This window comes from Aythya ferina (genome assembly GCF_964211825.1).
Source record: "Aythya ferina genome assembly, chromosome: 6".
NCBI classification, from domain to species: Eukaryota; Metazoa; Chordata; class Aves; order Anseriformes; family Anatidae; genus Aythya; species Aythya ferina.
In genome coordinates, this window is record NC_140303.1 from 17696591 (window position 1) to 17716063 (window position 19473).

General features: G+C 35.8%; 1 protein-coding gene across 14 annotated transcripts in view; it reads left to right on the forward strand.

Moving 5' to 3' along the window:
* The window catches only part of ZNF385B (zinc finger protein 385B), a 176315-nt gene that overhangs the window by 124865 nt on the left and 31977 nt on the right, over positions 1–19473 (forward strand). For 13 of the 14 annotated variants that reach the window (XM_084522976.1, XM_084522978.1, XM_084522977.1 and 10 more), the window contains one exon: positions 12571–12681. In XM_084522976.1, the coding sequence (XP_084379102.1) occupies positions 12571–12681 (111 nt within the window). Of the gene's footprint in view, positions 1–2330; positions 2456–12570; positions 12682–19473 lie in introns of those variants that run through there. The other variant, XM_084522975.1, reaches the window with a different exon arrangement.

The window sequence follows — 19473 nt, forward strand, 5'->3', positions numbered from 1 at the left end:
CTGAAAAATGTTTATTCAAAGCATTGTATTTTTCCCACAAAGTACTTGAGCTATTTCTGTTGAAACTTTCAAAAAAGATTGAGCTTGAAGCACACACCTGGTAAGATACATTGAGTCTGTGGAAAGGGGGGTGGAGAGGGAACACTGGAGGGAGAAGTGCTGCCAAAAGCAGGGAGTTGTCACTCACTCTTTGACAGGTTTTACAGTTGTGGTATTTCAGTTTAAAGATGTAGGTTCCTTAGCTCCTGTCAGAAATCTCTTCAAAGAACAACTCTCTGTTAAATAAGAGTCTAAATAAATATTTTTCTGACTTGTTTCTAGTCTCTAACGCATGTTATTCTTGGGGGAGTGGGGGGGAAACAACTCTAAAATAATAGACTGTCTTTACAGGTGATTCTCCTCAAACAATAATTGTTTGAAGATTCCCATTACCTTGCATTTTCTCTAGCAGGATCTGGATGGATAAGCCTGGTTCTTTAACTTCCCAGTTTCAGCAGCCAGATAGCAAGCCCTGTCTCTAAGGAGCAAATGCATTGCCACACGCCAGCATGAAGCAGATGTCTCCCAGCACACTGGCCTTCTACTGCCTTAACGGAATTCAGTGTTGATGGTGTGGTTTTTGAAAAATGGTTCCTGAATTGTTCCACTGTTTCTGTTATTGTCCATACAAGTAATTAGGTCACCAGCCTAATTCCTTAAAGAACTACAGTTTCTGCATACAAATTCTAACATTTCCTGAGTCCTTCAGAAGATCAATTCCTTGGCTGCCTGTTTCATCTGTCTTTACAGAAAGCTGGGAATTAGTCTCCCTGACACTTCCACAGTACATATTCCTTCTCCTTGTCAGCACACGGAGTAGCTGAAAAGCTTTTATCTTCATTGAATTGCTTTCTTAAGTTAGTAGTGTCTTCATGACACAAGGAAGATATTTAAAGGAAGAAGATTATTAACCATAAATATTTCAGACATTAGACCACAGAAAGATGGACTATGAGGCAAATATCTCCTCTCACAGCAGGCAGTTGCAAAATTGCAGTCTAAGACAAACAGGGAGCGTGTGTTTCACCACTGAGCTTATAGAGATGTCAGTAGTTTCTAATCACAAGATCTCTTGTCCTAGGAAAGAATCCAGAGCACCTTTAGAAAAGTCTCAATTCTTGATGTGTCAGCTGAATGCAGAAGCACCTGCTCATGTGGCATGCTGCCTGTACCTGCTCAGCATTCCTGCCCTCACTTACAGCTTGCTTGCATCCCACCATGAGAAAGTAAAAATTACTGAAGTGATTAATTAATAAATGACAAGAATTAGCCAGGAATTAATGGCTGTTGTACTCTCTCTTTCTGAATGTGGGTATAGCTGCTGGTCTTTTAATTTAAATGCACTCAGTTTTACAGGAATTTAAGAATAGCGTATGGCAATTTATAGTCATAGTGTGAAAGCTGTCTTTTGTTGGCGTTCCTGAAAGCTGATGGTACACAGGTCTGAGGCCCTGACCAGCCCATTTCAACTACCTGAGCAGGGCTCATTTCAAGATCTGTAGTTTTCAACCTGGTCTTCTCTGTACACAATCTGTCTCATCCCACAGTGGATATGTACAAACTTCATATGCTACCCCAAGTTAATGCTATGGAAAGAGAATGAGATGTATTAGAAAAGACCAGTTTTTCCCTTTGCCTACTCTGTATCTCATTTACTTAGATTTACAAACAAATACAAACAATCAGATTTTGATTCTGCATTAATTTTCAGGGCAGGTTTGATTAGAAATGGAATTCTCTTTTAGAGATTCTTATATGAATACAGTGTTATTCTTTTATTTTAATCACAAGCATTTTAAAAACTGCTTGTGTAGTGTGTGGTACTGATAAGATTAAGAAAACAAACAGAAACATTATCATGTTTTTTGTGTGAAGAAAGCCTTATCCATTGCTGGAGAGAGTAGATTACAGTTGTCAGCTAATATAAGAAATTTTCAGTTCCGACTTGATTCTAATTTATATTCATATATTTTATACAATTATGCTAAAATGCATATATACATATAATTTATCAATTTTTAGATACATATTTTTATTATGTGAAAGGTAACAAAGCTAATTAATTTCAGAAGACTAGGTTTCCCGCATCCTTATTCTTTCCTTTTCAAAGAATTGATTGAGGCCATGAATTTGGCTCTAACTTCTCTTAACATGGTTCAGAAATGCGGAAGAAATTCATATCTACCTAAGAGGATACCTCTTATGTGCATGTGATATTGGTGTTCTGGAACAGGCTGGGAGCAAGAGAACTGCCAACAAAACTTAAAGCAGACCCTCAAAAATAAAATCGTGAGGTCTAAAGGCATCCTTAAAGAGGAAAGCAAGAATTAGGAATCTTGCTCACCCCACACATTATCTAAGTTTTTCTGACTAGTACCTCCTCGGCTTGAGTCTTCTGTCAGGATTCTACTGAAAGGTAATTTTTCATATTAGTTTACCCATTAGCATTTTTTTATTGTCATATGGTAATAGTGTAAAAAAAAGAGCTGTGCTCTCGGGATATGCTATTGGTTTGATTTCCAGCTTGTCTCATACAGTAGTATGTTTTTATTTTTTTCTGCATCTGAAGGGAAGATACTGCTGGTAGTGTTTTTCATTTAACTTAACACAGCCAAGTGTTCTGAATAACAGCAGCCTTAATAATAAATAGCAGCTATATAGCATTTTCCATCAGAGAATTTTGAAGAGTTGTAAACATGTTATTTAGACCTTTCAACTTTTTTTTTTTTTTTCCCGAGATTGCAAATATATTTTTCCACATTTTTGAGATGAATAATACAAGTACAGTTAAACTTTGGAGCCACTAGAATCACAAATGGAAGGGAAATTGTAATATCACTTAAGTATTGCTTTAGCCTTTGGGGTTTTACTTTGTTTTTCTCAATTTTAGTCTGTCATAGTCCTCAAAACTCATCGTACAGATGCAAAGTCTTGTATGGTAGTAAAGGAGTAATCTGCATGCTTTGAAAATAAAGCTGCTGATTTCTTTTAGCTGGTTCAGTTTAGTATAAAACAAAGCATTAAACCTTCGGTATTTACTTTTTTCCTTGTTTTCCATTTGCATATGGGGGGGAATTCTCCTTTGTCCCTGCTTTTGTCCCAAAACATTTTGAGCAGCTTTCTGTTTATTTATTTCAACTACAAGAATCTCCACTCCTGTCAAGAGCAGAAAATTTAACCTTTCTTTTTTTCTTTTTTTTTTTTTCCCCCCATAAGTTTAACCTATTTTAAATGGAGGCATCCTCTGTTTAAACGATGCCAGCAGCATAATTTGGTGTTCACATTTGCAAACTCAGTCCTTTTATGTATCTGTATCCTCACTTGTGGATAAGCCTTATAAGAAACTGAGACCAAATTCAGAAGTTTTTACTGTGGTGCCTTGCCAATTCTTTGTTTTGTTGGGTTGTCTTTCTATAGACATCAAATATTATAATATATATATATTTATTTACTTATTTTTAATTACTACAATTTCTAAAACAGCAGTGGAATTTAATTTTTAGAGCAATTTTTTCTAAGGCTCTCCTAATGATTTTCTAAACCAGAATTTATTTTTAATGTACAATAAATATATCCATGGGTGAAAGGAAGGAAGGGCAGAGGGGATAAGAGGGAATAGTCTTAGCACTGGAAAAAAAAAAAAAAAAAAAAAAAGAGAGAGAGAGAGGTAATAAAAAAAAGAATTAAAAGATGTTTTTTTCATTTCTCTTTTGATCTCTATGCTTAATCATACCCTGTTATATAGGGAGAAGGGAAGGGAGAGATTTAAATAATTACATGACTTATTTATTTATTTAATATTTGATTTTCTTGATTTAAGTCAAAGAAATGCAAAGACAGGGTTAACAGAAGAGCAAAAGATCAGGAAATCCCTGGTTTTAATTCAGTCAGACAGTGTAGAACATTTTTACTTTTGTTTATGTTATTCTAAGCAACTATTTTGCACTGGTTTAGGAGAGAAAAAATTTTGCTGAGAAGGCCAGGATTCACACTTGGCCTCCTGAGCTCAGTCAGACAAGTTCTTGTGAATTAGACTTTCTAAATGAAACCCCAACTGAAAGCAGCCTCTGCTCCGACAGAAGACTCCCAGGCTGGTGGTGTTTCAGCCAGCTCTGCTCCTCTGACTAGGTCAAAATACAGCAAAATTGTTTGTGCTAGACTACAAGATGAATAAATGGGCCTGTCAGTAAAGATGTAGGGCTATGCTTCCCAAGTTGATGCTGAGGAAAGATGAATGCATTTCTTGTTAAAAGAAATAAGATTTAATTAAGTAGGTAAAGAGAGAGTGTATTTGAGCATACTGTTGTCACTTCTAGTGCCTATAGTTCAATGGCATATTGAAAATCTGAAGAGGAGTCAGAGGAAAAACTATTGAATGAATCAAGGCTTTTATAATGAGAGGCTTAAGGAATTCAGCTTATTTGATTTATCCAAGAGACGGTTAAGAGCTGATCTGATTGCAGTGTATACAAGTGCCTACACATTCAGACATTAGGGTGCCCTTTAATCTAATTGAGTGAGGCACAACTAGATTGAGTGGTTTGTAACAGACACAGTGTGGATGTTAGCTGTGGGAATAGTTGATCATTAGCATTGCCTCCCCAGTGATGGTGTAAATTTATCTTAGTTGGAAACTTTTAAATCAAGGTCACGTTCCCTCCTTCCCCCCAAAAAAATAAATTAGGTTCTGGTTGACCACACATTATTAGACTTTGTAATAGGAAGGACTGAAGCTCTCCAGTATATGAGAAACTGTCATGCATTTTTCAGGAAATCAGATGTAATGGTTTCTTCTAACTTAAAACAAATCTGTAAATTGCTGTAGATGTTGCTTTCAGTATTCTGTATGATTGCAGATACAGGTACAAAGAGAGAATCACCCTTTTTCATTTTCCTGTGCAGGCTGGACTTCAAAAGGGGAACAAGCAAGATGATAGTACACTAAGGGACTCTGCATTACGCTGTAGGAGTGGACATAAAGCAGGGAGGGGAGCCTAACTGCCGCTGGCAAGAGACAGAAAATCAATGTCCCGAGCCCAGGGTTCCAGCCCTGCAGCTATGTTGGCAGAAATAATGTAGAATTTTCAAAAATGAAATTAGCTCAACACTAACCTCTAAAAGGAAAATGATGAAGCTGAATTTATTAATATTTCATCTCTTTTAACACATAAAAGGTTGTTCCCAGCTCTGGGTGTGCTTTTGGTTGTCTTGTACTAAAAATGATGTCGAAAAGTAAACTCCGAAGCTTTCTCTTTCCTTTTTATTTATTTTTTATTTTTAAGTACTCACTGTTATTTCAAGAACTCTTTCTGGGTATCTGTAGTGTCTGACATGTTAGCAGCTGAATTACAGCAAGATTTTTGTTTTGCTTTAAAATGTCTTCAGGCTGATTTCCCTTACTAGTAGTAGTGTGCGGAGGTCACAGCTATCACAGCCACTGTTTTCCTTGGGGAAGCTAGAGCTTGCTGCCAAATTGATCAAGAGGGGAAGAGGCAAACACAGTGAGGAGTTGTACTCGGGGACATTTGTGTTCAGGGTACAATGCTGTTCCTGTATTTTGGGAACCATGTGGGAGGGAAGGGAGATATTAGTCCCTGCAGCCTGCCTTGCCTCAGTGAATGCAAGAAGTGCAGGCTTATGTATTTCTGAACTTGGAAAAATGCACTTACTCAGACTTTTAAAAAGAACAAAATGGAGAGATGCTGCTCCAAAGACACTCATGGTAAAGTTATGGACTTAATGCAGTCTGAATATGGTCGGGTTTGACTCAGTAAGATCCAAATTTCATGCTATATGTGAATGCATGATGTGCAAGTACAAAGAGATGTAATTAAACAACAAAATATGATAAGAGCAATCCTCAGTTAGACCATAGGATTATGGCAAAAAACTATAATGTCACAAGTTCATTATTCTTTCTATTCTAATTAAATATTTGCACGAATCTTTGAATCAGCTGCAGACAATCTGGAAGGAGCTCTCCCCTGGCTCACCTACTAGCCATTTACATCTGCTGGCTCACCTACTAGACATTTACATGTCTGATTTTTTGAACCCCAAAACATTGCAATGAGCATTGAGATAGAAATGTGGGGAGGTTGGGGTTGGAGACCTGCATGTTTACTGTATAGAAGCACTTCTCTGGGGATGTGCTCTGTGCTAGCTGAGCAGGGCCAATACATGGGCATTGATGACAGAGCTGCCTCAAAAAAGGTGAGAGGTGTGCCTTAGCAGATGTTCCTGGTATTGTAAAATAACCAAGGAAATGTGAAATGGTGTAGTGTCCACTTGAACAGTATATTATTCCTAGCATTAGCCCAATGAGAAATATGTTCTCTCTTGTGACAAAAGCATCACGAACGTGGAGAGAACAGATTATTGACAGTCTGGGCTTGCTAATCATGTCAAATGTTGCATCGCAGTGCTGAATTTTCTGATTTTGTGCAAGACATTTTAACTATGTGCTCTGTTGAGTATGGCTATTCACTTCCATAACTGCTTTGGCCATCGTTATATGTACTGTTGCGGTAGAAGGCTGTGTGTATCTGGCAGAATTAATGATAAACTTCAGCATATCACCACTTTCCATGATAGTAGCATGCTCAGCTTTCTTGACAGTTCAAGCTCAAGCACAGAATGAGCCCATGTCAGCACACAGCTTCATGATCAAGAAGGATGTTGAAAAGATCTGATCTGCAGGATGTTTGTTGCTGTTTGCCTAGGTACTTGCTTATAATATTTTTTAAAAGGCACACTCGTAAAGGGGGTAGCCCAGCAGTTTAGAAAATACCAGAATTTATTTTAGATGCTGCCCTGCATTGGTAATTTATATATGTCACTGTTTGCTCCCCTTGATTGCCAGAGGGAAGCACTGAATTGTATTATCAGTTTGTTCCATATACGGTTAAAAATTTTATTTTATCAGAGTAAAACAGCACAGTATGCCTTAGAGCCACTGTCAGTGTTTGTACAGAAGTTTCTTAAGAGATACTTCATTAAATTTCTCATAGCCACCTATCAATATTCTGTTTACAAATATTTTTCTGACAGAAAACTTTAGATTTGACCTGCGAGTTGTCATGATAGAAAGTAACTGAGTGGAGGGCATAAATTACCAGTCACAATTTTAAACTTTGATTTGGAGATCCTTGGGTTCCACTGACATGAAGCAGAGGCTCTATTGCTGCTGTTATGAGAAGATAGCTTTTGGGTGTAGATTTTCATTGAAGTGGTGGCAATAGTATGTATGACACTTGCTTACCATGTATTGATAGATAAGTAGATCAGGAACAGAATGAAAGTTTAGAGAGTAGGTCATTAGGTAGAAATGGCAAATGTAGATCAATGCACCATCGCAAGTGTAGATGTCTAATGAGCAATTTAGCCTTGCTACTTTATCAGCAGCTTGCGTTGTTATTAACTAGATACTAGGCAAGCACCAAAAGCTTCAGTTCAGATAAACATCTAAGTTTATCCAAACTTTTAAATTGGGGATCACACCTGAGCAAAAAATAATGAAAGTATTTTTTCCAATATCACAAAAAGCAGCCCTTCTTGCAATGTAGGTTCAATTTATTCGATCAAAAGGCTTAGAAATGATATCCAGCCTTTTTGTTTGTTTGTTTGCAGCAGCTTACCTCTTAACAGGATCACTACAGTTATTTCTGAGGCCTACAAGTTGTTGTTTGTGCTGTCTGCTATGTGTAGAGACATGCTAAAATAACAAGAACTTCAGTTTCATGGAAGAAGTTCTACTGATGCCCTTACTCAATTTTTTCCCCTCCTTCTTGTGCCTATTTTGATGTCTCTTAGTATACATGTAGTCTGGATTGCTTCCTAAAGGGCACAAAAGAAGAATCTGTGGTACCATGAAAAAAAAATTTTTTTTAAAATAGGGCAGGGAGAGTTTCTGTTAGCAAGTGTTATAACAGAACTCAAGGATAAAATGAATTACTGATGATAGTGTGTAACAGCTCATATAAACTGCTTTTGTACCTGAGGGCTGAATTGTGTGAAATGTAATGCAAGTTCTTAAAATGCATTCTGTGGAAAATGTAAGCTATTAGATGACATATTTTTGCCAAGCAAATTAATAGGAACCTTAGTAAGAATAGTATGAGAGGACACATCATACTGTAAACTGTTTGGAAATTGTCATCATAAATTACTTTTTAAAGGGGAAATTTTCTTTACAAACATGTTCAAAAGGGGTCAACAAATATGTAAGGATGTTTTGACTGAGATATTTTGAATTACCATAAGATTTTTTACAAAGCCCCTTAGCAAAGATTTTGAAGAAACCTGGCATAAGAGGATTACTGCAAGCCAAAAAGGTACTTGAGCGGTGAGTTGGGGAAGTTTTCTAATGGGGAAATTGTTTTTCAAGGTAGTAAGAACAAAGATAAGACAAAAATAAATAAATAAGTGAAAGATTGTAACGAGACTGAGAATGTACACAAGAAATAGCTGGTTAAATTCCACCTAGATAAATATAAAGTGATGTACAGGAAATGATGAAGGAAAAGTTCACAAAACTTCACATGCAACATAATGTGCTATGAGTTGGCCATTCTCACTTGGGAGTGGAAACTTGGGTTTATGATATGGAATTCTGTGAAAAACATCTGCTCAGAGTTCAGCTCTGATCCACCCTGAGTAATATATGAAGCATTTTGAGAAGTTAGATAGAATTTGTACCAATTTCTTAGAATTGAAAAGGGCAGCAAGGATGGTCCAAGGATGGGACAACTTCTAAGTGCAGAATGATCAAGCAATGCAGATACAATTTTGTATGGGGTACAGACCTTAGAAAAATGAGTTGTATGGAGTCAGGCTTAAAGAAGAAAAATTGTTTCTTGACACAGCAGGTTGTAGGGAATGGAGCTCAGTGCAAAGAGTGAAGTTTTCTAATGTTTAGGGAGTGCCTGGGAAAGCATACGGAAGAGAAGGTCATTGGGATTTATCAAATACATATAAAACATACTTGGTTCTGCAAAATTTCTGATAGGAAAAAATACGTAGATCAAATGCAAATATATTTGGGGGAAATGCCATGTATGTTTGTGCTGCTCTTGTTTTTCTCTTGATGACTGCATATGGCTGTTTGCAGGGGGCAAAATGAGGTGGAGGTGCAGTAGCGTTTAGCTCCTGTGTTCTTCTATGCTTTTTGATTGCCTGTTGCTGCATTAATGTTTCAGAAGTGCTTCGAAAGTCACTGTCACCAACCTCAGTGGCTGTAGATGTCTCTTATATTTACATATTCTGAAACAGGAGAAAAAGAAGTACTAGTGGGAGACTACTGCTGAAACCAGTACAGATTCCTTGCTCACTGTAATAATAATCCTTGCACATTGTAATAGTTCAGATGGGTTTAGGCAGACTCATTGCAAAACAATAGTATATCCAACTTTGTTGGAAACATGGTTTTTAATTTAACTTTTTATTAAATGAACTGAAATAAGAGAGCAAGACTAAAAGGTTGTTAAACTTGTTTATGGCTACCAGAATCAATTATTTATTCAGTTATTCTTATTCTGTAGCATAAACAGCATAGTGCAAGTTTTTATTTGAATTTGTGGTAGCTATTTAGTTACTAATTTTTTTTTAATATAGAACTGTTTATTAAATACTGGTGCTCCCAACTGTGCGAACTGCGCTGCGACATTTCCTAATATATACCTCAATAAATAATTTGCTCCCACTTCCCCACGCCCTTCCTCCCTGCAATGAAGAGGATAATTTTGTTTAGTAATCTGAGATCAGTTTACCCTGCAGCATTAATCTTCCAACAGAGAGATACTATTTTATTTTTTTCCAGCATGCTGTAATCTACCCCAGTTTCTGATATGTGTAAAACCTGTTAATTGTTAATAGGTTGTGCTTCTTGAATTCTAATTGTGACTACATGTGGGGCTCTGGTTTGGGGAAGGATCAGTGACTGCTCCCAGGGGAGCCCGAGTGGTACTTTCTGGAGACAGCACAGGCTCTGCTATTTGTGAGAGTTTGTCCTTGTGCTGCTGCATCTGTCTGAAACTGGAACTCTGTGCATAGTCTGCCTTGTATGTTTTTGGACTGACGACTGCTAATGTTAGCACTGTGGATTGCTATCTGGAACACACAGAGGGATCATTGAGCAATGCTTCTTTTTTTTTTTTTTTTTTTTTTTTTTTTTTTTTTTTTTAATGGGACTGCAGACACTAGTGGGTATTTTTGCTATTACTTCTCACTGAACTCAGATGCTTCAAATGGTTGAGGTACTTTTCAGCATTACTTTTTTGTTGTAGATTACAAGATCTAGTAGTTAAGTTGAAAAGTAAAACATATGCGCCATTTAAAAAAAAAATAATAAAAAAATGCTGTTCCCTAATGATACAGCAATCTTTTAATATATTATAAATGTGATAATGTGTATCAAGTAGCATATCTATTATAAAATGAATGTTAAAAAAAAATTTTAATCTGCATGTATAATTGTGCTATATTATGTGGGGGGATGCAATAAGTGGAACAAGACAGAAACAGGGTTTTTGTTTTATTTTAAACTATTAAACTTTAAACTGTAATTGTAGTCCATAAGGAAACACGAAATAAGGATGTTTATTTCAATTTTTATTTTAGACTTTATCACATTTGTTGTGGCAACACTGTAGTGTCATTTAATAATCCGCTATTTCATTCTAAATGATGTTTTTACTTTTGTAGCTGTTTGTATTAACATAGTACCGCTGTGGCAATGAAATCCAGAATTTAATAGCAAAAGCTGATTAAAAATGATATTATCTCCAGAAAATTAGATAGCAATAACATCTACAAAACCATGCATTTGGTTTAACAGGAATCTAGCAAGAAACCACTGTAGCTTTAGTCCCAAAAATAAAAATAAAATTGCTTAGTAGGAGTTGAATGTTAGGTAATGGATTATTAGAGAATCTATTTTTAGGCAAATATGATGCAAAAGGTTTTTCTTACATTTTTGAGTTTGTAGATGTGCATATATACAGAGCAAATCCTTGATAATGCAGGTTTCTCTGGAAGCATGGTTTTGTTCTAAGGAAAAATTACAATCTTTATTCTCAGGTTTAGAAACTCTGGAAACAGCTAACTTAAAATTATAATTCTTTAATTAATAAATCATTAACTTCAACTTCCTTTTTTCCTTTTATAAGTCAGTTTACTATCTGATATGTGATGTGTATCATCTAATATTAAACAGCCAGGTTTCATTTCTTAAAATAGTACTGTAAAGGAAAAATCATCACTGTGACTGCAAAACAAGCTTCAGAAAAATGTAACTTTCAAGCAAATTGAACTATTTTCTCCTGTGCTGGTTTAAAGACAAGGTTGGGAAATGAGCATTTATCTTTTCTTGTAGATCGCCTTTTTCCTCCTCTCCTTTTCAGAATCTATTTCATATCTTAATTTAAAAATTGAGACCATGCATGCACAAGTGCTCATAGGATGATGGAGGTTGGAAGGGGCCTCAGAGGTCATCTGGTCCAACCTCCTGCTCAGAGCAGTGTCAGCTGTGAGATCACTCCAAATATACTATTTTATACGAATTGATAAAATGATTGAATCTTTGATTCAATAAATTCATTTTAATCTGTATCTATATTGCATTATGAACAAGACATTATGCTTAACTGAGACCTTAATGCAGTAGCAGTTATTACCCTTATTTAACTTCCAGTCCTGTTCCCCCATGCCGGTAGAGTTAACAACAGAGCTCTCTGCAGACTTCTCAAATAGATATTCTCAACTAGTGTTTAGCAGTGGTCCTGGAATTTAGCATAGATGTAATCATTTCCAAATCGTGAAAATGATCAAATTTAGGATTATTATAGTCAGTGCTTTACTTATCTCCAGTTTTTCAGAGTGTCAAAGTGTTTTTTGAACTGTGGTAACTTTGGTTACTTTTTCCTGGTGCTGCTCCTCTGAACCTGAGTCTTACCACAGGCTCTGTCACTCACCAGTTCTACATAGAAATATTTAGAGATTGTGACCATTTTCTAAGCAAATGATGTTTCTAATGGAGCCGGCAAAGGACCTTCTCTGACAAAGAAATCTCCAGGAGATAATATATTCCAAATAACTGATGATATCTATCACTGAACAGAAAAACAAATAGAGACAAATGACGTGGATTTGTTACGGGGCAAAATTGATTTTCATAATGCCTGCTGAATAACATGGGGAGGCTTTTGGGGGCTCTTTGCAATTCAGATGTGACTGTCAGGTGCTGAGAATGTGGAGGATGTGTAGGGTTTGGAGAGAGGTTATTTGGTAGCCTGGGGGTGGCAGCAGTGATGGAGCTGCCTGTTGTTTTTATAAGCTCTGGCAGGCTACAAAATCCCCAACCTGTGTTAAATCTAATTATTATGAGGACTGAAATATTATTTCCCTTTGTTTATCTCAAAAAAAAAAAAAAAAAAAAAAAAGGCTTCCAGTAGAAAGCTACTTTTTATTTATTTATTTTTTCTTTACTGTATATTGCCCTGAGAAGTTGTAAATGGATCGTTGTTTGTTCTCCAGATGGATCCTGTGCAAAAAGCAGTCATAAACCATACCTTTGGAGTGTCCGTTCCCCCAAAGAAGAAACAAGTCATTTCCTGTAATGTCTGCCAGCTTCGCTTTAACTCTGATGTGAGTATTGGTTGTTTTCATCCCTTCCAGCCCACCCCTTGTCTATTTTATTTGGTAACAATATGAATAATTAATCCAAGGCTCTTTTTTTTTTTTTCCAAAGTCAGTCATAGTTCTGCATACATGTTGCTCAACCTGCTGGGCTGTTGCCTTGCCCACTCAGAGTGGAAGTCTGTAGTGGTACATTGTTCTTCATTTTTCTTGAAAGTATCTGGAAAGTAGTGGTCTTCACACATAACCTTAACTAATTGATTGAGAGTGATACTGCCAAGGCAAACAGACCAGCTGAGTGACTGGTGCTGACTGCTACCATGCACCTTTGTTCTTGGATTTGAGGACTAGACTATACTTTTTTTCTCAGGTTCCAGGTAGTAAATCTTTAGGCATGATTTTCAGTAAAAACATACAATGAAACAGCACCTCTGTATTTTTCTGTACTTGCTCTCAAGTGTAAGAACTATTACTTAAGTGATGCATGATTAAATATTTTGCTATCATAATTTCAGTCTAAAATACTTTGAAGACCGCTCCTCAAGGCTATTGAGTGGTTGGTACTACTGGAGTTTCACAATAAAGCATTGGTACCTTTTGCTCTGCTTTTCTTGCTCTTGCCTCTACCATTCTATTTTGAAGTGACTTGTAATGTGATTTCCCCAGTTTGACTTTCTTGTCTAGTCTGGCGAGGATTTTGAAGCATTGCAGTCTTACCTTCAAATTGATTTCTGAATCAAAAATCTGTCATCATTTCACAAGCTTATTAAACTTTCTTTGAAGTGGTTAATATCTACTTAACAGATTTCAAAAGCATTTTTTTCTTTTTTTTTCTTTTTTTTTTTTTTTTTTTTTTTAAACTTAGTTCACTTGTCATTTCTCTTTAAGGTTAAGGTTTAAGTTTAAAAAATCTTTTTGCTCTGATTATTGGTCCAAATACCTACTTCTACTGATTAGAACAAGGAACCAATAAAGTTCTGCTTCTGAGTTCAGCCTTCTTTTGTCACTGAGAAGCTGGCTCAGCCTGTTCCTTCTCTTCCCTCTCTTTCTGAGGTCAGTGTCCTGCCTGCTCGTGGGTCAGATAACTAGAGGAGTCGTTCATTTTGTCTACAGTGACATTTGGATGGACAAACAGTACTTCAAGGCAGATAGCTTACATCGCAACTCAGTGGCACAAAACAAAAAAGAGATGAAATAGAGTATCATTTTGTACATCTGCCAACTGAGCAATTTTTCCTATCTAGACTTGCTGACAAGGTAGAACAAACAATGCATATTGTATTCTGCTTTAAATGGTGACATCACAAGAGCATGTCAGATTACAGCCTTGTTCCCTCTTCTGGGGTGGCTGTATTCATACTCCTTTCTTTCTAAACATGCTCAAAATGCTCTGTTCTAGCTACTAGGAGATAAAATCCTTTTGTAATGGATGGTTTTAAGAATGGATGAGGCATCAAGACCATGTTGCTGGTAGTGATAAAAAGCAGTTCCTTACTTTCTACAGCAGCTTGTTTTAACAGGGCATTCATAAGCAACCTGGAAATTTGATTTTAGAATGTGCTGAGACTCTAGTAGTGTTATTAATACTAGAAAATACTTAAAGTTTCAAAAACATTTCATAACCAGAGCATACAAAAATATTTGGAAAACAAGTTTTCATAGAATAGCACTACTACTGTAAAATCTGTCTAGCCTTTCATCACATTATTCAGTTTCTCCTGGGAGGCTTACATAAGATTTTAAACCTTTTCTCCAGGTTCAGTCTTATAACCTTGAGAGTTATTCATCTGTGTGTGTGTTGCCTTTTTTTTTTTCCTTGTGTGTGATTTTATTTTTATTTAAATATTATTCCTTCCCCACAGCCTGTGGTAATCTGTATTATCATAATTTCAGAGATAATGCCCTTTCCAATCAGCTCTGCAGACTCCTTCGTAATCTCTTGATTTATTTTTTTTTTTTTTTTACATGCTTGCATACAAGTATTTTCTTGTGTCTGTTACTCCTTGAAATGATGATGCATAGTTCCTTCTTAGCTTGTAACCTCCTTCATAAAAATAAAAACCTGGGCTCTTTGCTTGTATTTTTCTTTTTGGACCTTTATAATGTGAAATTTTATTTGGGGTGTGGAACAGTCTTTACATCTGTTGAATCTTTCAGTGGATCTGTTCTACTGTGCAACATTCGAAGAATGTTTTGAAACCCTTTCTGGCGGCATCAAATTATGATAACTTTCATCAAACTCTTGAGCACATTGCAGAATGAAATTTGCAGTTCGTCCACTTCATAGTTACAATTCCTTCTTCTAGCTCTACAAGGCTGACGTGCTCCTTGTAGTTGATGGGCATTTTGTTCCTTTGAACTTCCTTTGACCTAAATTATGCAAGCAAATGAAATAAAAATGACAAAAAATAGCTATTAAGTAGTTTTCTTACTTTTTTTTCCTCCTAAATGAATTTCAGCTGCATAGTGTTTGAAGCTTCTGACCTGATTCCGGTAGTGCTCTATCTACTGCATGAGTATTGGATATTTGTCTGTGAGAAGAAAATTGGTTTCCTTGCCTGTAATCTTTTTTTCACACTGTGGGTACTCACTGGTCTGGATCAATAGACGAAAATATTTCTGACTTAGTCAATTTATTGTTTTCCAGCCTCCCATTAAATTAACGCAGTAAATTGCAAAGGTTTCAGATTTCTTTTCATCCGTTAGTGTGTTTGTTGGTTTAGCTTTGTTAAGAGTGTCCTGACATCAGATACAGAAGCAGGGATCTGCAGCTATCTGCAGGAGGATAAAGTCTAATATCAGGGATGGAACACATTTTAAAATAATTTGTCTTCACTCCAGGAGTAAGCATACCTAATGTTGAAGTGATGGTTTCTTTATTTTGAGAAGCAAAATTTTCTGGGAGTTTTTAGTTTCATAAAGAGTTTCTAACTGAATTCTTTAGGATCTTCCAATCTTCTGTAATTTTAAAACATTTTTTAAAAGCAAAACCAAGGAAAAGATCCGCATGCAAACTTAGTCTAGTTTTAGTCTGACCAGTTTATCCTCCTTCAAGACAGAAATTAATTTTGACTCATACTCTTCAAACTATACTCTTTCTAAGCATTGGAGTCTAATCTGTCAATAAATGTGGGAAATAAATATGTCTCTCCAAGATATTCTCTTCCTTATTTTGTCTCTGCTTCGCAAATCTCAAAAGGTAATTTAGGGAACAACTATATGGAGTTTGGAGGGGGGAGTGAGGGGTGAGGTTATTCTTCCCCTGTTCTTTTCTGAAACAGGATAATAATTTGGTTAGCAAAGAAAATATCTATGATCTTTAAAACTCTTCAGGACATAATATTTTGACTTTGGAATAGCAGATTTCAGAGGTCAAAAGTGACCTCTGTCAGTAGTACTTCTGTCCTTCATCTTGTTTCTTCTTCACAGTCATATTGGATTTCTTTTTGTTGTTAATCATGCGTTTTTTCAAACATGCATTGTTTTTCATGCAAAACAATCATGCATTGTTTTTCTTTGTGTTTCAAAGAAGCAAAGCCTAAATAGCAAAAATAGGAAAACAGGTTGCAAGGAAAAATAGGAAAAAGGTTGCAAGGTGGTCAGCATTATTTTTTTAATTAAGCTCTGTTACAAATCATTTGTATAACAGGGCATTGATAACAAGAACCAAGATACCAAGAACCTGACTCCAGTTTCTACTACTTATGCCTATTATAATGTATTAAGTATGCAGGAACAATATATGCAATTTTTATTTGTCATATAGTAAATGGTTGAAAGAGTACTTATGAAAAGATTGAGGTGAGTCCAAAATGTTAACTGTTTACCTACAGAGTTGAAAACCAAAGAGTTTAGTTCCAATGATTTATAAATAGAATAATTTATAGGTTTTAGACTTACAGAGGGAACAAAAGGGTATATTACACTGTAAGACTGGTTTAGTAAAAGCAGAATAAGGAGAAATCCTTGGTTGCTCACTACTTATGCTGTTTTGCTTGTGTAAGCTCGTGAAGAAAATGTGAATGAAATGTGAAATAGTATGAAGAGACTTGGTAGGCAAGGTTTGTGTAGAAAATATGAAAAACAAATGTAGTTCATCTTTTCTAGAAAGATGCTATAGCGTGAATATATAATTCATTTAAGGAAGATTCGATATGTTACCAATGACTGTCAGTGCAACTCTATGTCCCCTTTGTCCTTTTTTCCATCATCCCTGCTATGTACCATTACTAGAAGGCACAGGGTATATGTTTTACTTGTACAACACTTATGCAAATGCACTAATACTAATCACAAACATTTCCCAAATGAACCTTTAGAAATGAATGCAGTTAACTTTGCCAGTAGGCAGACAATTGAATTAAGGAACACCATGTTTTTCTCAATTAAAGAGAATCAAATTTACATACCTGTTTTTCTGTTGGTATACATTCAGGCACTCAGTATTATTCCTTCAGAGAACATAAGTTGTTTGCAGATGCAGTTTTTGTAGAGAGATGCTCAGGTATTTGTCACACAGTATAAAAGTACTACTTAAAGTTCTTTTGTTAAAACCAGACAGTTAAAACTGTACTGCAGCACAAGACACTCGCATGGCACAGTGGGCCTAACAGTGTGTCTGATAGTTCAGCTTTATTCTAACATATTTCAAAGAAAATTTGCAAAAGTAAAATACAAGAACACATACATTTTTCTGAATGAATTATGAATTTTTCTTCATGAATTATTTAATAATTTGTATAGAGTAACATTTGTAGATATGTTTTGAGCTACTTTAACTGGGGACTGTGGCTAATATATTTGGGTTTGGTATGATTTTCATAAAAGTGAAAATAAGGAAACTAAAATAGAATGGAATGGTATTTTACAAAATCAAATATTTTGTTTGAATATTTTTTATTTATTTTTATTGACCTAAAGAATATGATTCCAGGGGAGGAGAAGAAGAAAAAAAAAAAGTAAAGGAAGTTAGTAGGGTTGTCAACCATGAAGGGAAGTGAAATGAGAAAAAAAATGAGGACAAAATAGAGCAAGAAGCTTTTTCCTAAACAAACTCTTATGATGGTTACTACTGGAAGTCAAATAGCATTGGATTAAGTTAAATATCAATTTAAAAGGGATATCTATGTCAGGATTAGTGGTTGATGAGACTGATTAATCAGAGTAGTCAGAATTGAGATATAGATTTCTTCCTGCATAAACTTTATTCTGTTATGCCTTTTTTAGAAAACTGTTTAAAATAAAATAATATTTATTAATTGTTGCTGTTGGATTCACTTCAGTATATTATAATAGACATAGGTGTTTCCATCTTTGCATTAAAACCTTTGTTACCACCATTTTTATTGTTTAATTTCTACACAATGATGAAACAGTATGTGTTCCAACACAGCAAAATCTAGTATTTGAGTAAAGTTCAAGTTCTGGTTTTGTGTTAATAATCTAGCTCAGAAAAATTTTGAAATATCTCAGTTACATTTACTACCAGCAGACAACATCCACCAGAAGAGAAAGAGTCCTCTTCATGGAACAGATTGTAGTGGTGAGTCAGATCTTACTCTTATGTAAAGGCCAGCAGAGCAAGGGATGAAATTAGTCTACCAAGAGCAAGCAAGATGTATCTTAACCTTTGAAAAATGGTGATTTTTTTTTCACTTTTTTTTTTTTGTTTGTTTATTTTGTTTAGTTTTCTTCCCCTTTTAAGAATTCTGGGATTCTTTCCAAACCTGTGATGTATCTATATAGGCTATAGATAAGCTTTGCTAAATAAGTTTTCGTATTAACCTTATAGGTCTGGTTTGTTGATATTAATTATTTATATTGCAGACATTCTAGCAGAAACAAAAAGCAGTTCAAATAAGGTTTGCTGTATCTTTATGGTATCTATAAAAGGTCCAGAGGCAACAGGGCAAGGGAAAGATGGCTGTTTACTATCCCCCATAGATTTCTTCTCTGCCTACACTTGGCTCATTCTTCCTCTTCCCTTTGTCCACCAGACAAGTCTGCAGCATCTCCCATAACTGCTGTGTGGCAATAAGTCCCTTCAGCAGCTGTGGAGCTTTGGCCAGACTGTACCCAAGTTTTCTGTTATGCTCTTTTCTAGTGTCTGGCACTGCAAATTGCAACAGTAAGAGAAAAGTAAGTCATGCTTGCAAGGGTACTTGTTAGGCTTTGGCAAAATTGTTTTTCTTTGTGCATAGAAATCAAGAAGCTTTCCTCTGCTCTATTCTCCCTTGTTATTTGCATTGATATTCCCCAGAGTCTCAGGAGCCTGGGCACTAGCTGATACTGTCAGTGCTAATCCAGTCCCTTTCCTCACCATCTGTACTCCAAATTCACAAATATGTTACACCAGCAGTCCACATGGTTTGTTTGTTTGCTGTTTTGGTTGTTGTTTTCCTTTTGAAAAAGTTTTATCATCTGTTGATCACATCTAAAAGAAGTATGTGCTTCCCTCAATGCACACTTTCCCTTTCTTGTAGAAAGGTCCCTGGCTGTGATGCAGCCAGTTAGGTAACACCTTGTTGATAAGATATCATTTCATTGACATAAACATGTGTTTGTATAACATGTTGTGCTCTCTGATTGATGACTCTAAATCAGTGCTGCTTTTTGTTATTGCCTGCAAAGGCTCAGAGACCAAGGAAAAAACACCTTGTGGGCAGATCAGAAAAAGCAGATGTAACAGTTGGGCACGCTGACAGACAACTTATTGAATGCTTTTATAGCTAATAAAAATGATGTGATGACTGAGATCTTCTTTAAAAAAAAAAAAAAAAAAAAAAAAAAAAAAAAAAAACA